We start from the raw sequence: 23,025 nt of genomic DNA on the forward strand, positions 1-23,025 counted from the left end.
CGCGGCGTCGCTCATCTTCTCCCGTTTCCCGGCCCGTCTCCCTGCGCGCCGGCCGAGGAACGCGGGGCGCAGCGGCAGGCCGCGCCGCCAGCACGCATCAGGCCCGAGGCGCCCGCCGGGGCGGCTCACGGCAGCCCTGCGGACCCGCGGCGAGCGCTCAGCTACGGGGCCCCCGGGGACCGTCACCCTCGCCGCCGCGCCTGGCCCGGCCCGGCCCTCCCCCCCCCCCGGCGGGCCACGGCGCCGGGGCCCTGCCGGCCAGCTCCCAGCTGCACAGCGCCGCCCTGCGCGCATGCGCGGGCCGAGCCCGGCCTCGGCAGCAGAGGGTGCCCCGGCCCCGCCCACCCGGAGAGCCGCCCCGCCCCGCCGAACCCCGCCCCGGAGGAACACCAAACTCAGGCACGTCAGGTTTCAGATTTCTGTATTAATACAAAAAGCTCGCACCACGCACACAAGTCAGAGACAACAAAAAAAACATCCCCGCGGGCTCCGAGGCGTCCCCACCGCTGGGCAAGGGCAGCGGCAGGCCTCCCTCCTGATGGAGACGGCAGAGGCAGGGGCAGCCCCGCTGCGGCACGGACGGGCGGTGCGGGACGATGCGCGGCGGCGGTGGGGGACCCGGCCACGGCGGACCACCCCTGCTCGGCTCTGTGCCGCGGTGGTGCGGGGGAACCACATCCCGGCTTCCCCTCGGACTATTCCGGTTCAAGTGAGGATGATGGGGCAGGGGCTGGAAGGATCAATATCCGTATTTGGTATTTGGAGAAGCACCTGGATGCTTTTAAATCATCCGTTTGCAATTAACATCCCTTGCTGCAGTTTGTACAGCTTTCCACATTAACAATGAAAGCTGCAGTTTTCTGATGTATCAACAACAAGGGAAACCTTCAGTTCCTCACAAGTTATTCTGAAGTTAACTCCGAAAGATTACCAGTAATCAGCATTGAAAAAGAAAAATTTAAAAAAAAAAAAAAATCTCATTTTGGTCATACAAAAGAAAACTCCTGTGTAGCCACCAAACAGCAACTCCAGAGCAGAGAAGCTCAGGGAGTACTAAAGTCACCAGGTGTATTATACTTCAGTGTTAACTACAGGGGCAAAACTACAGACCTTCAAAAGGTCTAATCCAACACCGAAGAACAACCCCTCCGATCCCTGAAGCAGATTCCCCTAGGAAAAAGTAACTTCACAGGCTGCAGGCATCCTTCTCTAGCTGCAGGTACAAACAGTGCACCAACTGCAAAAAATTATCACCAATATATTGGTACTGGACAGACACTAGCTCAGAAAGAAAGAGTCTAAAAAAAAAATCTAAAGTGCTTAAGGCAATTCTTCATATCCCCATTTACTAAAAACAATTGGACTAGCTGTTAGCAGCAAAAATTTGACATCTGTGCAAACTATTATATAACAAATTCATCCTTTAAGGGTAAAAAGTCACAAGTTAATCTAGGACATCAGTTAAAATAAAACTTGCAAGTCACAAGTCACAGTATGAAATACTTCAAGCTTTCTTCTAACTAAGTATTAAAGAAAAAAAATACATTTTTACATTGTGCATATCAAATTTATCTTGCAGGTTGCACTATGTCTTGCTAAAAACCTTCATAATTTAAATGCTCTTATGTAGGGCTGGAAATTACTCATGGTTCTTACTACGTATTAACTTACTGTAAACATTCCCTTTTTTTTTTTTTTTTTTCCAAAAAGGGAAATTTAAATAGGAACTGTAGCTGAACACCCAAGATCAAGCTGATGACTGGGTAGTGTGAACAGGTACTAGCCTATTTCGATGTCTGTTTACCTTCAGTGGAACAAGTCTTAAAACAACAAGCATCCATCTTAACCCTCCTCCCTCTGAACACCACCAGGGTGTGAGCGTGCAAGTATTACTCCCTCATGTACTGCATTCACAGCAGCCGAGCCCCTAGGACTCCTGGTCAGGTGTTCACTGCAAATAAAAAGGGAAGACGTGAGGAAGAAATAGTTAAGATTACGACACAGACTATTTGGATAATAACGACATCTGTAGATACTGTGTGAAACAGATTCAGACACTGTTCATTTAAGAACCATGTCACCTTCCGGTATCTTTGCTTCAAGATCCCAAACAGTAAACTGGCAGAGGAAGGTACAGTTAAACAGATGTTTTGGATTTTCCTCTGCAAAAGTGATTCCAGCTAACTTTGTTCACAATGCAAATACTTAGAGATGGTCAAGTTCCGGAAACAAAATGAATATTGAGAGCTCAACCATCCTGCCAACTTCATGATTTCTCAAGAGAAACAGAACTTTCTAGAGCAGGTGTTAAAATTAAGAAAATTTAAGTTTTCCACTGAACATCATGACCAGTTTATTACAAGTTGTTTCAAGGAATTTCTCCTCTTGAGAAATCTTGATGGACAAAAAAGACCCATTGATACTAAAAAGATTTAACATGATTAGATGATCATGTTTTTATGGACTAAAAAAATACACAGAAGAAAAAGTACTTGGGCCCTGTAGGAAAGGAGCCAATTCATTATGGACTCTATCAGCATGGATTTGAAACAGTTTTCAGGTAATACTAGGAAAAAATCTTCAATTAGGAAACAGTTGATTCAAGTGCATATCTGAAAATTATTTCTAGGCTCCTGGACTTGATTAGAAGAAACATTTAAACAGTCTATAATATACAAGTAGCTCTCATTGAAAAGTTGAGATTTTCCATGAAGAATATAACTTGATTATTTATTTTTTTTAGCTCTCCCACTATTATGAATCATTTGACATCACTACTAAACTTCCAACTATGAGTTCAGATGATGGAACATCCAGGCTCAACATTTCACTTGATTTTTGAATGAAAATGTATCACCCCAGATCCAGAAGCAGATCGTATGTTAGGTGGCAAAGCATTTGCTGACTTTCCACGTTTTCCTTGCCCTTAAAAAAGGGGAAGGCATTAAGTTGGAGGTATAAAGAGATCCTCTAGAATATGATCCTCTGAAAGCCAGTCTCATAGCCACATATGGTGGCATACGGTACAAGCCTGCAAGTTAAGAATAGGAAGCTATATATAAAGTAAGCTACATTTCTGCTGGATAAAGAAATCATGCAATATTTGGACTTCTCTGGTTATCCAGAGAGTTCAGGAATCCTCAATCACCCAGTCAAAACAGGTAGCAAAAATTCGTGCCTGGGCTCAGAGGGTACTGCCCTATCAGCAGGAATTTAGTGCTGCTCCGCTCAAAGCCAGCTTTGATATTGATACAGCTGTCAGAGAAGTCTTAGCCAGCCTTGAAGCTGGTTTGGGAAAAAACTGAAAGGTGTTTTAGCAATAGCCCCACATCCCCCATCTTCTGCGAGATACATTTAAGCTGAAGCTCTCACACCCTTGTTCCCAGTCTCGGCTGCATTGCAGCTTTGCTATTGGCAGCAAGATTCAATTTCTCATTCACATCTGATGAACAATGTGAATTGCTGATTATCAGAATCCAATTAGAATAATGCCACAAAACTGGAAAGCCAAAAGATGACCCAAAATGAAGAGCTTCTGAGAGAGAAGTACCATGCTGTAGTTTTTAAAAAGCTCTGGATATTCAGTTCTGAACCTCTTACCTGAAATACTTGCTAGCTCAATGGCCAAGGTATCATAGTGCATCTTCACTGAGGACATAAGAACATTTAATACCTTTAAATTTTTACATTTTCTGTAAAAATCCTTTCTGTGATAAATGAGAGACAAGCTCTAAATATATGATATTTATGAGTTACTCATGGGGAATAGGAGGATTTTGTATCAGAAAAAAAAAAAAAAAAAAAATCACAGACTTCTCTTTCTGTTTCTTCATATCAGGTCTACAACTTCTTATAGTATTCTTTTGAAATCATACTGCTGTGATATTTTGCCAGGCTCGGCTAGCAAATCAATATTCTTTTGAAATGCATGTTTGATATCACAAGTTCTAATGGTAAGCCCAGTAATAATAAAATATATAGTCAAGTAATTCATGTTAGGAGAGCTAAGAAAGTGATATCTGTTATATTCTTCATAGAAAAGTAATATTCATAAGAGAATTAATATTCAAGTCCCTAACAAAATGCTTTGATACAGCGTTAGAAAAGCACAGTTACATCTCTTGATTTCTCCACTTATTTTTCAGATAGGCAACAGTTCAGTTTTCTGTCTGACATTTATGTCTGGATTCACAGTAGGTTCGTAACACTTTAGCCCCAAACCTTTGCACTATCAGTACCCAGGCCTTAAACAGCAGTAGGTAGCAAACCTAGTTTAATCCAATGCTCACAAGCTCCTGTGAGTAGCAGCTGCGCAGAAAAAAAAACTATTCAGCAATAGAAGTGTTTGATAGACATCACTAGGCAATATTGTTTAGGCTGCTGGTTGAACCACTCAATCCATTTTCACTTTTCTGGAGCATTTTCACAGCACTTGGCACCTGCAATCCAGTACTCACTGTAAGCCCACCACACCAGATCTAAGGGACAAAAAAAAAAAAAAAAAAAAAAAAAAAGAAAAAAAAATCAGCATTATGAAGCATGTACGTGCCTCCCATCCCACAATGGAACTAACACAAAACTTATCCTGCAGCTGCGTTTGTCTTCTTTCTTGCTCTCTAATCACAGCACTCTGTAAAACATTCTAATCACACAGAAGCTAATTTTAAAGACCATGAAGTCTAAGATGCTTCACATACTATGCTTTATGATTTTAAATTTATACCCAAGTCTAAGATCTAATACTAAAAGACTGGCTCCTAATAGGAAAACTTCTTTCAATACAGATGTGCTAGCAGCAAGTACTGAGAATGACAATGAAAAGCCATATTCTCTCTATGCTCCAGTGTCTGAAAGCAGTGCTTAGTTTTAGTGTGACATGGCAGAATTGTGTCAATGTAAACATAGTACAAAAATTTAAGTTTTGAGAAGCTTCAGAGGTACAGGTGTCAGTGACCTCTAGTCTACAGCTGAGTTACACGAAAGCAGGTAAGCATTTATAAAAACTAGTAGTTAGCCAAGAACAGTGCTCCCAGATTCCTCCTTTATAAAACAACTAAGTCTTCAATAAACTGAATTCAGTGCTAGAAACTGAACAAAATTTTATAGATACTGACCATGAAGCCTGGTAATAATGGTTGGGTAAACTTTGTTCTGAAGGTGTGTAACAGCTGCTTTGAGTTTGCGTTATAAAATGCAAGCTGACCTACAAGAGGCAGAAAACAAGTTGAAATACATGTTTAAATGCTATTGCTGCGTAACTTTTTGTAAAATTGATTATTTTCGAGGGAAAGGGTTGCAGAATACACTACAGTCCACGTGACTGAAAAATTCTCAGTTAGTAGCTCTGTAACATAGATGAAATCTAGTCATTTGACATTACAAACGCTATTCCATGAACAGCTCTGGGCCTCATTTTCATAAGAGGCTGTATCAATCTGGAAGTAATGTACTACTTTAGCCTTGTACTGCTCAACATAACATGGATAGCTAACCAAGTTTTTAGCTAAATCTCATAAGATTCCAATTTACCTCCATCAAAGTCGCAGTATACTCCTATTCTGTCCGGAACAGGTATATCTAGAGTTTTGGCTTTATTATTATGCTTTGCTGAAATTGTGGTTTGCAGCCAGTTGTTGATATGGATGCACCAACTTGAATTAGTCTTTCCCAGCTGGTCAAATTTCCCCAGGTTTCTATATGTTACTCCCACACTGTAGGATTTGCAGTCCTTCTGGGCTCTCACCTCCCAGTAATGCTGTCCACTTTCAACAGCAGTGTCTCCTACCAAAAAAACATATAGTTGCTATAATTAAGCATATCTTACAATGCTTGCTTCCTTATATGCAGCAGTGATGTCTCCGTTTTATTTTAAGGTCACAACTTAGAAATAAAAAAATCTGAACCATAAGGAACAAAAAAATAATGTACAAGAAAATAGAATGTAAATATAAAATAGAATAAGACAGGTTTTACTTAAACTCATTGAGACAAGATACATTTAACATCAGTTCACATTTAATAGCATTGAAAGTCAGTCACCAAGAGCTTTGTAATAAAGAGCTTCCACAGACTTAAAGCCACTCACCGAGGCATGAAATTCAGGTGTTATATAGGCAAAACTACCTCTGTGCAGGACAGCATCAAGTACACAGCCATGAATAATCACAAGTTTTCCCTCAAATTCTTACCTAATATGCCTTTCCACAGCATTACACCTCTAACAGAAATAAAAAGTTCACCTTACCTAACACTGTGTATGATTCACCAGTAAAATGATCTCTGCTGCCCCTCGCTGAGGATCTTGTGTTACTAGAGGTCCTCTTTGGAGATGGTGCACCACTTCTGAGAAGAGATGAACCATTCAGGATTTGGATACAATTAGAAATGCACACTCAAGCAAGTTTTCCCAAGGCAATTAGGGCATGATAAACATACATAAGCTATTGAAATGACACATTAGTTCAGCCACTTAACACCTAACAGTACACATGCACAAGAACTAAAACAGAAGAAATGACAGCCATAAAAAACCCATAAAAAACACAAGACATATAAAACAAGTTCAGAGGCTGCTGAGAAAGGAAACGGGGGGGGGGGAGAAATGTGTAGCACATGCTCTGAATGAACGCCTGTATAAAAGTGTTCTGTCTGTGCAATGAAGAACCTTAGAGAAGCCATGTTTCTGTCTTTCCACATAAGATTCCTATTAAGTTTTGTAGATCAGCTACAACAATCAGATAAGTATGAATACACTGCTGATATTCAATGCCACAATGCCTAATTTTCACTGGAATTTAAGTATCAGTAATGGGAAAGTAACATTAGTTGTGTTAAAGGTAGTGTTTTCAGCACATGTATGACTTATATAAGCAATGACTGGAATTCCAGGATAAAGTATAACCCAGGGAAGAATGAAAAGAAAGAAAAAAATTGTTAATTTTAATTCAAAATACACACACTAAAAATGCTACAAAACCCAAGAGTGTCAAATCTATACACAATTTATATTAAAAAACAAGAAGTGAGACTTCCGGAGTTTAAGGCATAACAACTCTCCTCAGAAAAGAAAAACAAACACAAAAAGTATATTGAAGGGTGGGGATTTTATTTCATAATATTAACTCTATCAAAGACTAGAGAAAAGAAAATTGTGTGACAACACAATCTGTTGTTCTGAAAAGCACACAGCAACTCCTCAACAGTCATAAAATTTAAGAGTCTAATCCCAATCAAGAAAGGCTTAGATTTTCTAGTCATACTTTTCAAAAGCATTCTCAGGATGTAATCTCAAAACAAATGAAGACACCTTCCTCTGGAGAATATTCTGAGCAATCAGTTGCATAAAAGAATAATTTTAATCTAGTGAGGTTTTCAAACGTTTTATTTTGCCTCGGTTATACCCTCAAAAATAACTCCTAGCAATTTAACCATTAGACAAAATTAAGTCTATTTGCAAGTTGCAGTGAATATTAAACCCCAGTAGCCAGGGAATCACTTCTGATTATCTTTTTAAAAAAAGTCAGTAGCAAAGGATTTTTAACTTCTCAAAAATAGCTATGCAGTTTATAGTTTAATTTCCTTGACGAAAAATTTACAAAGTACAAAATAAGTCTCTGAAATACATGTGAGAAATAATTTTCAAATCCTCATCCTCTGTATTCTGTCATGCATTAGCCTTAGAAGAGTTACCACACACAAAAAAAAGTTCTCTTGAACTTCTCCTTCAGCCACAATTTGGTAATGCTAATTGCTACTTAAATGTCCACTAATACAGTGAAGTTTAGCTTGTTTCCTTTCTGACTGAATCTGCGCTGATCTCAAGTTTTCTAAAATTGTTCTCAAGTACTATTTCATAAAGGGTTAGAAAATGTTATCTTCATTAAAACAAAGTCACATGGGAATCAAAAGCTGAGTGGTATTAAGCTGTCATATGTAAGTACGCTAGAATGTCTGGTTCATCTTCATGACTAGGTTTGTTTTATTCCAGTTACAGAAGTCTACAAGAAATCACTGATGAAAAGGTTGTATACTTTAGCCTTACCGTTTAGCATATAAATTTTCAGTACTGATCAGAAGACAGCCAAGCTTCTTGCAAGAGTTATATGAAGGGGGTAAGTGTATGCTGTGCAGGTGCACCACATCAAATGCTTTTGAATTTTGTTAACATGGAGGAAGCTGTAGTTTACTTACCAAAGAAAAAAGTAACAAGTGACAGCATGAAAAAAAAGGCAAAGCCAAGAATTAAAGCATAATTTCAGGGGGAATCATCACTTTGTAGATTCCATCCTGCTTCAAGTGCATCCAAGATCATTCACTCACACTTCCAACAAAAGCTGCTGAATTATTTTTTTTTTTTATTAGATTCAGTATAAATGAGTTATGCAGAAAGCAACGTGGCCATTTAGAGAATTACCATAAGAAAAAGGCAGGCGCTTTGCTACTATTTTCTCAAAGTTAGGAAGTCATTAAAAGGTCCTCAATATCATTTATTTCTTTCAAGTCTTCTGTAAATGGCCAATGCACGTGCTTTGTTCACTCAAAATCTAACAGCCTTTAACAGTTCAGACAATGACATTAAATATTGGGCATAAAAGTTTGAAAAAGCAGTTGGGTCCCCCACCCTGCCTCCAGTGCTTAAGTCTCCCTTCCAATAGGGAAATGCAGGAAATTTTCTAACAGAAAGTCAGTTTGGTGTCCATTTTCCAATACAGCAGTCTTCATTAGCTAGTGCACAGTCTTCGTTAGCTAGTATAGTAACTGATGTATTTCTTCCACTATTCGGTGACCACATATTCTCATCGTATGGTTAGGATTATTGCTTATAGCACTGCAGTTAGTCTCAGTTCTTACCCATTTTAGCAAACAAAACATATTCCAAGCAACATGTATTCTCTTTTGGAGAAGAAAGGTCAAGGAGGAATATCAGAACTTATCCATGGAGGGATATCAGAAGTTACCCTGAGGCTTTTTTCTAGTCTAAAATGTTAGAGATCATTAAGCATTTTATTGCTATCATGTCTTTCCAACCCTTGAAAGCTGCACGTTTGATGTTTAAAACAATTACACTGCAACTTTTTCCACCAACTATGGAGCTAGCTGCAACTTTTCCCTCTAATGCAGAAAACATCACACAGATACTAGCAGGAGATTTAGATGAGCTTTGATTCTTGTAGGAGGCTTTTTCCCCTGTTAGAGTAAGGGTCAGCCTGAGCTGCAAAGAATGAACGTGCGACCATGTCCTTCTACCCAAGCAAACACCAGAACTATGAAAGTTCTTTACAGATAACTACGAAGAGACTAAGGTGTAAGCCTCCCAGAGTTTGAGCAAGCAGTAGTATTTTAAAACTTAGCTTAGCAGAAATTGATAAGCTTTGTGTAGTAGAACTATCAATGCTCCACAGCTTCAAGAGCTTGTTTCACCTACACAAGCTTTTCTTTACTGCTGAACTCAAGACAAAGATATATCCACCTGATGGATGAATACAGAGGATTAAAACCTACAAGAAATTAGGAACCTTGGCATTTGATTTGGTCCCACAACTTCTAAACCAGTGAAAAAGAGCAAGACAGCAAAAACAGGAGAAGTAATTTCTTAAACAGGAGTTTTATTAGAAAAATAATGAAAAAATATACACTAATAATACAACTGCACAAGGAATAGGAGAATATTTTAGTTGCCTTTACATATCAAAAGAGAGGCACTCTCATTTGAAAAACTGGTTCTGCAAGTAGAATTGCCATGAAGCCTTTTACAGATGCTATCAGGCTAAACTTTATCCTCTTTGAAAGTGTAAAAACACTTATTTCTATTCCTCTGATGTTTAGTAAAAGCTATAGCACAAGTTCAGAGGCAAGAAGGTTTTCAGATTCAAAAACAGGAACTAAAAAAATATTTTAAAGTTCTTAGAAAGGAACGCTTTACTGCATTTGTAAAAAAATTTAGTGTGCTATCATGTGCCAGAAGGTTAAGTAAGCATCAATATATCTGTAAGTAACAGGGATCTTTGTATCAACACTAGAATACATAATTCCCTTCCAACTACTGCAGATCACATCTCCCTCACACTAGGACGCACCGTTCCAGCAATACTGTTTTCCAGCCACTGGAAAACATATACATAATATGAATCCAAATTAAACTTCAAAATAATTTTTTAAAGCATGTGTACTGTTACTGATAAAGGCTATTAGATTTATTTCTCACTACATGAAGCAAACAAAAGTAGCATAGACTCCCAACAAAACTAGGTGCTAGAACCTAGGAATAAGAGGTATATTATCACCTTCTACTGCTCTTCAGCAAAGGATTCTGGCCACTGTCGACAGAAATAAGTAATCATTAAACAACTGTTCCATTAATACAGTAAGTTACCCCATTTCTAAGACACCACTAAAGCTTATTCTCCCATGCTTCTGGCAGTATATGCCTATAGGGAAGGTATTCGTTCATAAATTATCTCAAGCAGTGCTCTTTATACTGAAAAGCACATGCTGAAAGTCAATTAATTGTCTTTGAGGAAGAAGTAGCCAAGTCCTCTGGACAAGGCAAGAGCAAAGGACACTGTTCACACCTTGACTTTAGCAGAGCTTTTGACCCATTCCCACACAGTATCCCCAAACTAAGGTCAGATACAGATTGGGTATTGGGCCATAAGCTGTGTACAGAACCAGTTGAACACCAGGCTCACAACTATGAATAGTGTTCACCAGATAAGAGAACCCCACACAAAAGAACAGGTGGACAACACACAGCACTGTGCCTTTGTGACAGAGGTGGCCAACCACATCCTGGACTGTAGTGGTAAGACAGCAACCAGAAAGTTAAGGCAAGCAAATGCTCCTCTTGATTTGGCACTTGTCAGACTGAGCCTGAAGTCCTGTGTTCAGGTCTGGGCTCCTCAGGACTACTCACTCACATACTAGAGCAAGTCCAGTGGAGGGTCAACAACACAATTAAGGGACTAGAGCACAGTAAGACAATTGGGTTTGCTCAGCCTCAGGAAGACAAAGCTAATTGCTCTCTTTAACGACATAACAGGAAGGTACAGAGAAGATCAGGCCAGGTTTTTCTCACAGGGGTGCACACTGATAGCTAAGAAGCATGTGGTACTCATTGCACCACCAGAAATTCCAGTCAGGTATCAAGATATTCCTCCCCTCCCATGAAGGCAGCCTGGAATAGAAGCCCAGTGAGTAAACACATTCTTCATCCTTGGATATATTCAAGGCTTAGAGTAGACTAATCTAGTGATGTTCTTTCAACTGCATTTATTCAGCGATTATGAATTATAGGTTGGCTACATTTGAAAGGGACTTTAAAGATCATCTAGTTCCAACTCCCCTGCCATGGGCAGGGACACATCCCACTAGACTAGTTTGCTCAAAGCGCCATCCAATCTTCCCCGTGGCCCTCTTCCCTTAATTGCCAGATAAGATATCCCAGACAACGTGAACATTTACAAAACAGTTCTTACCTGCTTTTATTTTCCTTCCCTTTTACTTTTTCTTGGCCTTTGCCTCCAGTAGGATCCCATTCAACATAAGTATCTTCAACTTTCAAGTTCAGATGAGACGAAGTACTGTCCAAACTGAACACAAATGCTGGTCAAGACAAAATGCAAAACAGTGAAATGGTATAATGCTCTCCCAACAGTGGCTATTCATAGCAAATTATAGAAGCAGGAGTAAAATTGTGGCAGAGCACTATTCAACTTAACAGAAACATCAGCTTTTTAGTCTGATGCTTGTAACCATGGTAAGGAGCCCTTTAAATAAAGCCTAGCTATCTACCTTCAGTGCACAGGTTACAGAGTTTTTTCATCTTTATAACACTGCAGTATCAGCAATTAAATTCAGGTAGTGCTTTCTGCTAGTTACAACCCTAGATTCTTAAAATCATGAATGATTTAAAAAGGCATGCTTATTTTTCACGCTCTGAAGCACTGATTCTCCAACAAGTTGTTTATGATTATAAGGATAACAAATTTGGAGAATACTAAATTGACAGGGTAGCACATGAAGGCAGAGTTGAACTGTGAAGTCAACTGCAGATACAAAAACAGTATTGGTGTTTGCTGCAGCAAAGTCCTTCAACCAAGAAAATGAAACTAATACAACATGCCCAGTTACCTAAAGATGTTCATTTACAGACTATTCTGTAAGTGTCCTAACACCATCAGATATTATAGTCTGATACTAAAGGAAGTATACATTAGATTTTAAGAGCTTAGAGCTCAACAGCACACAAGTCTGAAAAACAGTGAGGTAAGCACATGGATGAGGATACTAAGTTTCTATGAGCTGATAATTAAAGAAAGTGAACTAAATGTTCACCCAGAAATAAAGAAAATAATATGGAAGCATGATAACTGCCCAAACAATCAAAATCAGAATTATTTTTCTGGTACTGGAGTAAGGAATGTAAGTGGCTATTAAATGGATACTATACATCTGACAATGACTGTTGCTTAAGAATATTAAAATCATTTTAGAAAAGTTACCAGAATGAAATTGGATACAGCTTTGTTTTTATGAAGTAACATTCACAGGTAACAGAGTTTATCTTTTAATTATCCAGTTCATATCAGTCATTATGCCCTTTACGCTACAGACTTGGCTATAATTAAAGCCTCCAGATCATCGTTTCCAGCATACTAGTTAAGATTTGTGTTCTCACAAAACACCCCTTCCAAGAAGTTTTTTTTCTAGTTTTACATAACGATGTTAGGAAGCCACCATCCTCGGATCAACTGATTTCTAACTGATTCTAACTTAAGCAATTTGGAGCTGCCTTTTTTTAAATATTGATAGTAATTAGAATCGACAACTACAAAGTAAAAAAAAAATCCTTTTTAGCACCTTCTATTTTTACAGAAAGCTATTACCTGTCACATGCTAAGTACCAATAACCAGCCAACTACACCAACTGTTTAGATGCCTCAAGAGTCCTACCAATGCTCAGCCACAACGTTCATCTCATTTCGCCTATATGTTCACATGATGTAACGGCGCATAATACTGTCAATCCACAGTTCAAAACAGCCAATGTCAGGCTCTGTTGGAGAAAGTTACATCACTACCTCATTTTTAGTGTCTGAATGCTAAGAGGCCAGCTTTGCGCCAATAACCTTCTTAATCCTTTACAGAAATGGTTGCTCTTCTTTTCAGTTAAGACACGTTTCAGCAGTGTTCATGCAGAAGACAACTTAACATACAAGTTCATATATGAAGGCAGAACGGGAAGTGCAGCGTTTTCACTACATCTAAGGTTAGAGTCTTTCAAATTTTACCTTTGGTTTCCAGAGTCACGGGATCAGAGTAGTCCCCTGCCACAGCTTTGTTGCAAGCTTGTACTCTAAAGTTCATGTATTTTGTATCAAATTTCAGACCTAAAAAGTGAATGTTTAGAAACTTGAATTGATATTAATTACTGACAATTTTTACAAGACTAAGATCTATTCCATGTAGCTGTCTTCCATTTATCTTAATCTGAAAAAAAAAAAAAAAGGCTTAAATATCAACGTGAACCTAATTTAACACATGATTTTTTACAAAACCTCAAAGTCAAATTAAAAGGCAGAGCCATTATCGTACAAAACACCCAAGACTAATGTGAAACAAGGGAAGCTTCATTACATACAGGAAAATGGGTACTTTGCAAAACTTCCAAGTATAAAGAGTTATATCAATATTCTTGGTTTTGAAGTATAAAAAAATCTTTACCTGATAATGTATATTCAGTAGCTTTAATATAGTCTACCAGTTCCCAATGCTGTTCATCTTTTACTCGAGGAAGCCCATCAAAATTGGTTTTCCTATACTCCAGTACAAAATGATCGATTCTGCTGTCGTCTTCAGGCATTCTCCATGATACTGTTATGCAGTTATCAGCAACCAGACATGCTGCTAGATCTATCTCTGGAGCTTTAGGGACTGCAGAAAGACAAATATACAGATCAGTTTAAAGAAGAGAATGGACTGAATATTAATTTGTTCTCCTTGGATTTACAGAGTTTAGAAACTGCCCTTGGCCCAGTAACACTCACTCCTTTTAAAAGATCTATACCACTAGCAAATAATGACAGAAGACTAGGCATATCACTTTGACTTAACATGCATTTTACAAAACAAGAAATATGCATTAGCTCTCAAATGAACATTTGCATCACGTTTTCCAGATGTTTATTTTGTCAGTAAGGCTGATCCCCTCCTGGAAACAATGAGAAGGACATGCTAGAGTAGAGTGGACTTACAATTATAAACCTGCATTTGGAATAACACTACACAAGAAGAACATTAAACAGCAAACTTTTATTTCTGAGTCTTTGGAAGGTAAGTAGAGGTGCAGCCCTCAAACAGTATCACTTAAGTTTACTTGTACCACTACAGACAACTAACAATGCAACAGTTTCCACTAGCCAGTCAGCAGTGACTTAGTTTTCTTTCCTTTTCATCCTTTGTCTTGAAAGAAGGGGAAAGAATTCCTAAGATTCACTAAAGACTGACATTTTGGTTCTAGACAATAGAAGTCCATTTCTATGAAATCAAAGAGCATTTAAGTCACTGGAAAATGTTTTCCAAAAGAAGGCATTTACATATTCTTCATAGTGTCCAAAGTACATTCAAGGAAGGCTTTTGCTGGAGGAAGTGAAGAAGATGTTTTATTGTTTGCAGGTTTTGGAAGAAGGATCTGCAAAAGCTCTTCCTTTGTTTCAGCATTCACAAAACTTTGAAATAGATATAAAAGTGGCCTGCAAGCCAATGTATCAAGCAGGAACATCAAAAAAGTACCATACTGATCCATCCGTGGAACTGACAGACCTGCAGATTTTTTTTTTTTTTTTTTGTGAAGAATCATCCCTTTTCATAACACTCAAACCCTTAACTGTGTTGTTCTGTAATGGCTCAGTGACCAGTCCTATTTACATGCAGGTTGCCTTTATGCAGTTGAAATAACTATTTCTTCAACAGATTGTTAGCCATGATTCCACTCCACAATGACTGATCACAATCAGTATCATATTAATTATGGCTGAGTCATTTAGAGATGTGTAATTTTACCATCTAGATACAAACACCTCCTAGCTATAGCAGGTCCACTAGAAGCAGAAGGCCTAGTTTGCTTTATGCACACTACTTCACAGCTTCCCACACCTTCTCTTCATGATCTGTTCAAATATTTTAACCTAGCACTACTGAAACATACCCTTTTATCTGAGCTAAGCAGGAGTTACACTGAAACTGGTGATATAGGTTTAAAATGCTTGAGAACAAATAAGCAGCACAGAAGAGGCTGAAAGCAACAGTATTCAAGTCTGTATTATTTTTGGCTCGGACAGAGTTACATTTCTTCACAGAGGCTCGTACAGCACTACACTTTGGACTTGTTATGGAAACAGTTTTGATAACACAGGAGTTTTAGTTATTGCTAGGCAGCACCAAGCCCTTTTATGCTTCTCAAACTGCCCCATCAGTGAGTAGGCTAGGGGCGCACAAGAAGCTGGGAGGGGACACAACTGGGACAGCTGACCCCAACTGACTAAAGGGATGTGCCATACCATATGGCATCATGCTCAATAAAAGGAGGGATAAGAAAGAAGGCAGGGACCTTCAGAGTGATGGCATTTTGTCTTCCCAAGTAACCATTACTCATGACGGAGCCCTGCTTTCCTGGAGGTGGCTAAACATCTGCCTGCCAATGGGAAGTAGAGAATGAATTAACTTACAGTGCACAGCTTTTGTTTTACCTATTAAACTGTTTTTATCTCAACCCACAAGTTTTCTCACTTTTACCCTACTGATTCTCTTCCCCATCCCACCGCAGCAGCAGGGAGTGAGCAAGCAGCCATGTGGCGCTTAGTTGCCTGCCAGGGTTAAACCACAACAAGTTCTCAAATGTTAACCACATGCATTTGCCATCAAATTTTAAAGTCATCCAACAATAATTTGAGAATAATATCAGTAAGATCCCTTCTTAAGCAAAAGAAAAATTATGATGAGGTATTTCAGAACCTACCTGTAAATCCCTTTTTAGACAAAATTAAAAATTAAGACGAGGACATGTTTTTCAGAACATATACCTGTAAGTTTCACTACCTACCCCAATTATTTTTATCATGGTATAAGATACCAGATAAGGAATCTTCCATGTGTTTGGAGTGACCAAGTCTTCAGCATAATTCTGGCAAGCAGTGTTCAAATACCTGCATTAGCACAACACCAAATCTGTTTTCAACTTCCCACACCAACATTAGTGTTTCCTCATGTATGAAGGTCCCTCAATGCTCAGTGCAATTTTGCCTTCAAGTTTGAGCTATCAGTATTTGGTGTCAGAGTAACTTGAGAGCTTGGCACTACAGTAGAAGACAGAAGACAGTAAGACTGATACCCAGGCAGTTAATTTTCCTGTTTACAAATCAAAGCTCCAAACAATTTGAACTCTTATGTATTTGATAAGAAAAACACATGTATAAGAAGGGTCATAATAAACAATATCTTCAACTAGATACAAGACTTTGTTCAGGCTTGCTGTTAGATCTTTACACTCCCATTCCTGTTAAACAGGTGCACTATGATCAGCTTACAAACTTTGTTCCCTCTATGAAATGCAGAGCAATGATTGCCACCTAGAGTCTAAGACTAAAAGGTGACTTTCTACCTAGACACTGCTAGCTGACCACTAACAACAATGTTGGTAATACACTACACCTACTAACACTTACTGTAACTGCAGCATACAAGATAAATGGGCAGAAATGTAAACTGACACTGCCAAGTCCCTTAACAGATTTGGATTAGTGACCTAGAGATGAAACAATTTAGATCCCTGCCAGCAGTATTCTTGTCAATATACCCTTGGTATCAGTCAAGGGCAAAGTGGTTTAAATATGAAAGCAATATGAATAAAAAGACATGAAAGATATATACCATAATAGTGCACCCAAATTTACTTTCAAACAGTAACAAATAGATGCATCAATACACATTTTGTGTTATCGTAACATCACTGCCCTAGCAGACTGCTCTCCTGCATTTCAGATTGTATCACCACTCTTGTAAGCTTACAGTTCCAGGTAAAACACTACTGCAGATGACTAGGGCTTTGGATTGTCACTAAGCATCAAGCTAGCAGGTACAGTCTTGAGAAACTTAAGATAACTTCAAGTACTACAGAGGAACTGACAACTCAAGGAAAAAAACAGAGTCTGGAAGGCCCATTCTCGCTTCCGAGATCAATGTCTTCTGAAATGCTGTATTACGTAGAAATTAATGCAATAAAACTAGAAAACCCTTTTACCCTCAAAGTATTCAGCTTTACATCCAATGAATAAGAATGAGTTTAGGCACTCTGAAAAAGTTGTTCATTAGGGTGCAAGAGGTGTCGTTTTGTTTTGTTTGTTTCAAATATAAGTAATTCATGTAATAACAAATGAAACTCACTGCATATAGTTTTTACCTGGCAAAAAATTTACAGCCTGGAGCATGCGCCTTTCCAGAGCGAAGTCCACCATCAAATGGGTCATACTATCACTGACCGTTGGTTTGAGAGAGATGCGAAATGCTGAAGCCATTGTGACTCTAAAGTCAAGAAAGCAGCATTAGCAAAATGTATTTGGCATTGTTTAAGTCCTATAGCCATTTTCAAAAACTGCAACCAGATAATCTGTCATTAATGTCAAACTGTTAGCCACAATACTGATCAAAGACCAGAACATTTTTCTAATAGGTAACTGTTTACCATTTAGCACAGACTCCAGAATAGAAAGTTTTGCTAATGTAATTGTCTCAAAGAGAATATGGTGCAAGTTCCCAGTTATTCCATATTACAAGGCAAAGAAATACTAGAAGTCACTAGAGAAGAGCTTAAAACTTCTTTTACTAGTGAAAAACTTGGATAAGAGACAAAACAAAACTCACTTAACATAAAATCACGAAGTGTTAAATATCTAAAGCACTGCAGAATCAGGATCACATTTTATATAGTTAGACATTTGAAATGTAAACCTTTAGTTTAAAAAGGTCCAAAGAGTTTTCTACTTGACAAGACCAACTCATTACCTCAAAAGTGCATTTTCACATGTTAAGTATTGCTCCAAAGGCATTTATAAATAGCAGTGAACAAGCTGAATATCCTGATTTCATATCTACCTCTGCTCTTATCAGAGGATGAAGAAGCCTTTAAGTTGCAGACACCATATTGCTTTGGAACATGCAAGTATCAGATCAGTCTTACAAGATACACTAAAGCACAGCTCCCATTTCAGAAATCTTAGCTCAGTCCTTATGCTGAATAGTTCTAAGACACTCCTGTACTCCAACTACACCACCAAAAAAAGGAGGACAAGTCTCTTGTAGAGTTCTGTAACTCTGAAGACCATTACGCCATGCAGCAGAATTTGAATAACAGATACAGACAGAACAGAGGTCCTAACTCCTGCTTAAAAAAAAAAAAAAAAGACATTCTTAACTGGAAAGTAAAACACACTACAAAAAAGTCAACTGCGAATACCTGTATCCAATTTACACCCACACATCTGTGGCAGCTTTAGAACACCTAATAGCTTACAGGAAGTGATACACATTAAGTACTTCACTAGTATGCAAAAGAGATTCTGTGCTAACTACAGGTGCATTAAAGAAAGGTGAAAACCAAAAAGTTCAGGTAGTGAAGAAAGGGAAGGAAATATGAAGTTGTGTATTAAAGATATAAGCATGTCGAGAGTGACATATATAAGCAATAAGACAATTATTTCACTGAATGTCGTAAAAGAGACAGGTCCATTTGTTTCCCAAAACAGCTGATGTCTTGAAATTCAGTATGGGCTGCCTAGCAGGTTCCACTGCTCAGGCAGACAGATAAATCTCTCCTTAAGGAAGAATAATCCTCTGATTAACAGTTAGAGAACACTCAGTAGTCAGCTTCAGACACCTTTTTAACTTCTGTTTAGGCACCAATTTTAGTCAGGTCTCATAGAGAGAGAACCATCCACAATTGGTTCAAAAGGATTAGAATACAGAGCATTCCAAGAAACCAGAAGATTAAGAGGATGTTTATGACAGATAAAAAGCATTAAGATTCCTATCACTGCCACTGTTCCTCTGATTTGTTAAGGACACTAGAACTTCACCCTTGGAAAAGCAAAAATTAATTTCTTTAGCAATTACTCATTTTACACAAAACTTCAGAGAATTTAGACAATCAGACCCTTCCTTGGAAATCTGTAAATTGAAAGCCAACCTATTTGGTCCATAAGAGCAACGTATGCTAGAAACACCCTGTGAGCTGTCTTTCAAAATATTATGCACATCATTCAGTTTTCTGAATTAGAAGGTCAGACTCTCAGAACATTGTTATCCTTCTTCCAAGTGCAGAAAAATGGCCTTAGCATTTATTTTGAAACAGTAGAGTTTTGCTTTCTAAACAATAGCTTAAAGACACAGTTCAAAGAAAAGCTACAAGAAATAGCAATATCACTGGTATTAGTCAGAGTGATGTCACCAGAAACATTTTAACGGCTACAAGACTTTTTCCATTCAAAAGGAAAATCAGCTAGCAAGTCTAAGTACTTAAAAAAACCCAAATAACAACAAGATTTTCTCATAGTTTAAAGGGACAGAGTCAGCTTGAAACATTATTAAATTTCAGCCATTAGGCATTAATAATAAATCAGCAGTTTATTATTAATAATAATTAATGTTATACTTATACACACTTAAAGAAGTAATAACAGCAGCTGCTGCAGGAACCTCTATTTCCTTGCATTAAAAACATCTCTCTCTTTATTAAAGGCATGAAATCCCAACAGTCAGCAAGGAAGCATAGAAATTTTTAGTTCTCTCTCAAAAGCTGCAATGTCACAAGAAACACTTAGGAAAGAGTTAATGAATTTGATTGAAGCTGACTGTGACCCATTCAAAATAAATGCATTTTCAAGGTTAAAATTAATTCAAAGACACAAAAGCAATAGACTTTGTACTGTACCTATCTTTGATCTGTCTGGCAGCCTTGATGCATGTGAGGGAGAAGAGAGAGAAAGTAGGTTAATAGTATTGGTTAGAACTACAACCAGGTATCACCTGGGAAAAACTGATCAAGAACCACACCAAGCCAATTCCAAATCACTCAATTTCCTGGGCTTGACTTTGTCTCTTCAGATTTCTCATAATCAACCAAGTTACTCTCCATCATCTTTTAAAAGAGCTACATGACCAAGTCAGTAAAATTTAACTACCATGCTATTTTCTGTGAAACTATAAAGTGCTTATTAGTGGCATGTAACCATACCTGTCTTGTTTGGTTATACATCATAAGATGTATACTTGGACAAACAAGAAAAAATAGGACTTGCTTTAACTTTTCCTCTGAAAGTTATTGTACTATTCCAACAACACTCCCTAAATTGCTCTCTCCATATGTCACTATTCAAAAGCACAGAACAGTTTTTCCTAGCATTTAAATGATACCACTGAAACACATGCAGAAGTGGTGATGGCATATTTCAAAGATAAACATTAACCAGCATTTGGGAAGAAATTCCCTGTCCTTCCCTAAGAGGAACTGCAAACCTAAGACAAAATGTTATTGTTGAAGTAGCAATGGCTTAGTTAGGTCTGTTGAATCCATGCTTGGAGTGAACATTGCTACTTGATCTAGTTGTCATTCAGCTGAACTACTTTCCCTTTCCTAAGAGGGGACAAGAAACATCAGGTAGCTTCTCAGTTTAAAGTCAAACAAAAGCAGAGGACTTCCAAATTTTTCATTAAATACAAAGCACACTCAAAAAAAAAGTCACAGCTGTCCCTGCTATAAAATCAGTTTTATATTCCCGAAGTGGGAAGCAAAAGTATACCAAGTGTTTAGAAATAATTCATCTTAAGAGGTAGCTTTGTTTTACCTCAAACCAAAATTATAGGAACAGCCGTAGACAGAACAGAGCTACTTAAAACCAAAAGCTTTCTTCATAATCTCTACACTTTGTGGAGTATGTGGTAGCCAGGACACAATGAACACTCTTCTGCAACATAGCCCTGGCTTAACTCCTATGAATTTAGTTTGTTTCCAGGTTACTGGCAAAGAAGGGTATCAACCCACCTCAGATGAGCTGCCCAGCAGTGTCAAATCACTTCCTATCTAACCACTGAACACTCCTGTGTGTTGGCATTCATATTCTTTTGACTACAAGGTAAGCCAATTCAGTGAATAAAGCCACCAAAAATCTACCATAGAAGAAAATTTTTAAAAGTAATCAGTTTACTCTTACACTAGTTTCTCCTGAACTGATTTACTAGAGGATCCAAACAAAATTTGTGACAACAGAAGAGTCAGGGCTGGAGCTGCAGTTTCAGGAACACTTGGTATTCCTATTAGCAGAGCAATAGATTTAGCTAGCTAATAGCCAAGGCATTATTACCTGAAATGCCATATCTGAAGGCACATTTACAAGCACAAGCCAGTATAATACAAGTTTCAAACCCTAGATATTAGAGTTGACTAAACTGGATTTCTGTATCTTAAGCCTCAGAATCCAAATTTAAAGAGATTTTTTCCCCTAAACACTCAAATAACTTTCCTTAGTGTATTTGATTGAAAAAAGCATTAGAGACATCTGAAAAGAAAAAAACTTCCAATAATTCAAAGTTACATTCTGCACAGTGCTCAAGAGCTAACAACTTTTTTTAACACATCGCTATGACAAGACAGAACAACTCCAACTGAAGTGCTAAGAAAAACACTCAGTTTAGGAATTGTCACTCTTCAAGGCAAATACATCAAAACTGACACTCAGGAAGCATTACAGCACACAAACATGTTGCCAAAAGGTACAACTGACACAGTAAGACAGCTTTCCTGCCCTCTCTTTTAGAATAATTTGTTCCTGTTAAAATGCAGAAAGGCAAAAGTAATTGCGCCTTGTATTTGGTTGGCATGGTTAACCCCACTACTAACATGAGGATTATTACAGCAAGCCTAGTATACCAAGTTATGTGTGTATATATAGAACTGTGTTATTAATTTGTAAGTAGATTCTTTCCGTTAGATACATGTAGCCTTATTTACAAGTCTGCTGTTGTAAAGTACACATCATTGGTATTGGAATCGCAATGTGAGGCCCAAATCAGGCTCTTCCCTGCACTGTGCACAAATGCATTAGAAGGTTTTGGAGAACAGAGGAAGCATTGCCCTAAATTCAGTTTTATAAGATCTTTCATGACAGCTATAGAGTGCAAGGTTGCAAATTAAAGATCCACAGCTTGCATGAAGTTCTGCAAAACAAAGATCTTGTCAAATATGGATGGCTGCAGCTAGAATACAGGGACTGCAAGTATCATGTAACAGCACTGGGCAACTGACAGGTCACTTGCCATGGCTTTGAGTGCTGGGCATCACACGTTGTGTAAGTCTTAGTTCAGTTTAATAGAGATTTATTTCACCCTCACTTTCTGGGTGCGTTTACCTAGCATCAGTGCAAGTTTGGTTTACACTGACAGTTGTCCAGGAGAAGACATTCCTTTCCCTCCCCCCCTCACTCTAAATAAGAAAAAAGCTTGCATAAAAATTAGAAAAAAATTCAAGACTATAGAGCTTGACTTGGCCTCCTCAACAGACCACTAACTGTATTTTTAATATGCCTCCCTATCCTTATGCTCAGTATTCCTGGTAAGTTTGCAGGGTCCAGTACAGTAATGCAGAAGATATTTCAAATTGAGACAAATACCAAGATTTGCCTTATGCATATCCATTCTGTATTTTCTACCTTGAAAAATTCTGCGGGATCCTTTATGTCCAGTGACTGCGCAGCAAGTTCCAGCAGCTCTTCAGAACTCTCTAGGGCATTACTGCACTGGCTAAGCTGATCCTGAAGCAAAAACAGAAAGTAAAGGCAGAAGAGAAACTTCTTTCAGGATTATCTAAAACTCTGTCATTAGTAAACTACCATTCCCAGTATATAAAACAGTCTACAGAGAACTTCCAATATTACATAGTGTGGGTATATTCCTAAAAAGATTAGTTTTAAATACACTGCA

At 38.2% G+C, this 23,025-nt stretch overlaps 1 protein-coding gene across 1 annotated transcript in view; it reads right to left on the reverse strand.

The window, feature by feature from the left end:
• Positions 1–404: 404 nt before the first annotated feature.
• FSD1L (fibronectin type III and SPRY domain containing 1 like) overlaps positions 405–23,025 on the reverse strand; it is a 31,862-nt gene continuing 9,241 nt past the window's right edge. Inside the window, exons 4-15 of the mRNA XM_082498076.1 lie at positions 22,755–22,856; positions 19,982–20,004; positions 17,456–17,577; positions 13,723–13,932; positions 13,290–13,388; positions 11,475–11,601; positions 10,284–10,316; positions 6,245–6,342; positions 5,530–5,781; positions 5,115–5,203; positions 4,360–4,478; positions 405–1,951 (exon numbers count right to left, since the gene is read on the reverse strand). Of these exons, the coding sequence (XP_082354202.1) occupies positions 1,843–1,951; positions 4,360–4,478; positions 5,115–5,203; positions 5,530–5,781; positions 6,245–6,342; positions 10,284–10,316; positions 11,475–11,601; positions 13,290–13,388; positions 13,723–13,932; positions 17,456–17,577; positions 19,982–20,004; positions 22,755–22,856 (1,383 nt within the window). The 3' untranslated portion in view covers positions 405–1,842. The remainder of the gene's footprint in view (positions 1,952–4,359; positions 4,479–5,114; positions 5,204–5,529; positions 5,782–6,244; positions 6,343–10,283; positions 10,317–11,474; positions 11,602–13,289; positions 13,389–13,722; positions 13,933–17,455; positions 17,578–19,981; positions 20,005–22,754; positions 22,857–23,025) is intronic.

Source organism: Vanellus vanellus (genome assembly GCF_965231255.1).
Source record: "Vanellus vanellus genome assembly, chromosome: Z".
NCBI lineage: Eukaryota > Metazoa > Chordata > Aves > Charadriiformes > Charadriidae > Vanellus > Vanellus vanellus.